The following is a 2,041-nucleotide window of genomic DNA, read 5'->3' as shown; positions in this document are numbered from 1 at the left end:
TAAACTTCCCCAACTCTCCATGCATCTATTTAAGTATATCTATTCCTTACTGGCTGTCCCAGAGGCTCTGCAAAAACAAGATTTCTGACATGAAGGTCATATGAAAAAATCCATTTCATCCAAGTAACTTATCTCAATAATTTTTAAAAATTAATAAGAAGACATTGGAAAAAATATATTCTACAATAAACTAGGGGTTTATTGTTGATATTCTTGCCATTGGCTATTCTGAAACTGTGAGTAAAAATATAGAAGTCGTGGCAAAGTATTTTAAAAAGTTGTCAAAGTGCCTACTTTCTAGGCTGTTTTTGTCAATAGTCTGCAAAATTTGCTAATTTACATTCACAATTTACAGCATGTATAATCCTCCCTGTAAATGTATATAAATCATCACTTTCGTGGTATCCTGAATAGCCTAAGTTGCTCTCTTCTTCATCAGACTCCTCATGGCTTTTTTCACCTCTGTGTTTCTCACTGTGTAAATAATAGGATTTAACATGGGAGTGAGGGTTGCAAAGAACATAGCCACCCACTTGTCCACAGGGTAAGTGGCCACAGGGCGTGTGTAGGTGAACACACAAGGCACGAAAAAGAGCACCACTACTGTAAAGTGGGCGCCGCATGTAGAGAGAGCTCTGCGTCGTCCTTCAGAGCCGTGGGATCTCAGGGAGCTCAGGATGACTATGTAGGAAATGAGCAGCATGGTAAAAATGAGCAAGCACATGCCCCCACTGTTGGCTGCCACCACCATTCCCAGCCTGTAGGTGTCGCTGCAGACGAGTTCCAACAGCGAGAAGAAATCACACATGAAGTGGTCAATGACATTGCGACCACAGAAGGTCAAGTCCGTGGTGAAGAGAATCTGCACTGAGGCATGCAGGATCCCCCCTATCCAGGCCACCACCACCAGGAGCCGGCAGAGCCCCTGTCGCATGATGGTCGTGTAGTGCAGAGGCTTGCAGATGGCCACATAGCGGTCATAGGCCATGACAGTGAGGACGATGACCTCTGATGCTCCCAGGAAGTGCTCCAAAAAGATCTGAGTCAGGCAGCCTCGCCAGGAGATGGTTCTCCTCTGGAACAGCAGGTCAATGATCAATTTAGGCGTGGTGACTGAGGTGAAGGAGGCATCTAATAAAGCCAAGTAGGTGAGAAAGAAGTACATGGGAGCAGAAAGTGTAGGGCTGAGGGAGATGGTGATGACTATGAGCAGGTTGGACAGAACAGTGAATAAGAAAATGAACAGAAAGACAATGAGGAGTATTTTCTGCACGTGTGGATTCTGTGTGAGTCCCAGGAGGACAAATTCAGTCACATTGTTGGAAGGGCTGAAGACATCCATTCAGCAAGTAACCGCTTCCTGGGGCCTGCCTTACCTGCAGAGGAACAAAGAATGATACTCGTTCATCACCAAAGAATTGTGGTCTGACTTACAACAAAATAGTGTGATCACTATGACTGTAGAGTATGCCCTTGACACTTTGTCCCAGTACTTGTTTCAGTTTTTTCTTTTTTCCTCCATAAAGCTTTCCATCTCTTCAGATACCTAGCACCACTCACCTGTAAACCATCTGGAGGGCAAGTTTGATGTATAATTTACTGAGAAAACACTGGAGATCTACGTGAGATCTGAATTCTCCTTCTTGTTCTGACCCCACTGGACTTGGCTGCATCCTCTCAGTTCTTCAGTCCCTTCACTGTGTCTGTAAGGTTACAAATCACAATTCTCAGATATATTTTATAGGCTAAGAACTGCTGTACATAGGTAAGAGTTATTCCCTTTTCCATGATGGAATTTCAGTTTGCAATCTCGACTCCTAACTTTGCAAAGAAAAGACATGATCAAGAAATATCAGCTAAACAGGGAGTTTAGGGAAATATATATAAGTCCTTGGTGAACAACCTTTCTGGTACCTGTCAGAACACATAAACTATCCAGTCGTGTTTCCTTACTGTCCCACTAGAGTGCAGGGAATGATGTCCGCAGTGCCTGAATCCTAGCAGGTGATGAGTAAATGTTTGGTATTAAATCGTCATTCTC

General features: G+C 43.6%; 1 protein-coding gene across 1 annotated transcript; it reads right to left on the bottom strand.

Moving 5' to 3' along the window:
• Window positions 1-415: 415 nt before the first annotated feature.
• Window positions 416-1,445, bottom strand: LOC147358596 (olfactory receptor 4C3D-like). The gene has a single exon (XM_086342068.1). The coding sequence runs from the start codon at window positions 1,340-1,342 to the stop codon at window positions 416-418; it is 927 nt and encodes a 308-aa protein (XP_086198194.1). The 5' UTR covers window positions 1,343-1,445.
• Between the last annotated feature and the right edge of the window lie 596 nt (window positions 1,446-2,041).

Source organism: Bos grunniens, chromosome 15 (assembly GCF_055505025.1).
Source record: "Bos grunniens cultivar Pamir isolate PY7600 chromosome 15, Bosgru_T2T1.0, whole genome shotgun sequence".
NCBI lineage: Eukaryota > Metazoa > Chordata > Mammalia > Artiodactyla > Bovidae > Bos > Bos grunniens.
This window is presented reverse-complemented; position numbering and strand designations above follow the sequence as displayed.

What these genes read in the sequence shown, in the direction of transcription:
- LOC147358596 (XM_086342068.1), bottom strand. Translation starts at nt 1,342, where the DNA reads ATGGATGTCTTCAGCCCTTCCAACAATGTGACTGAATTTGTCCTCCTG.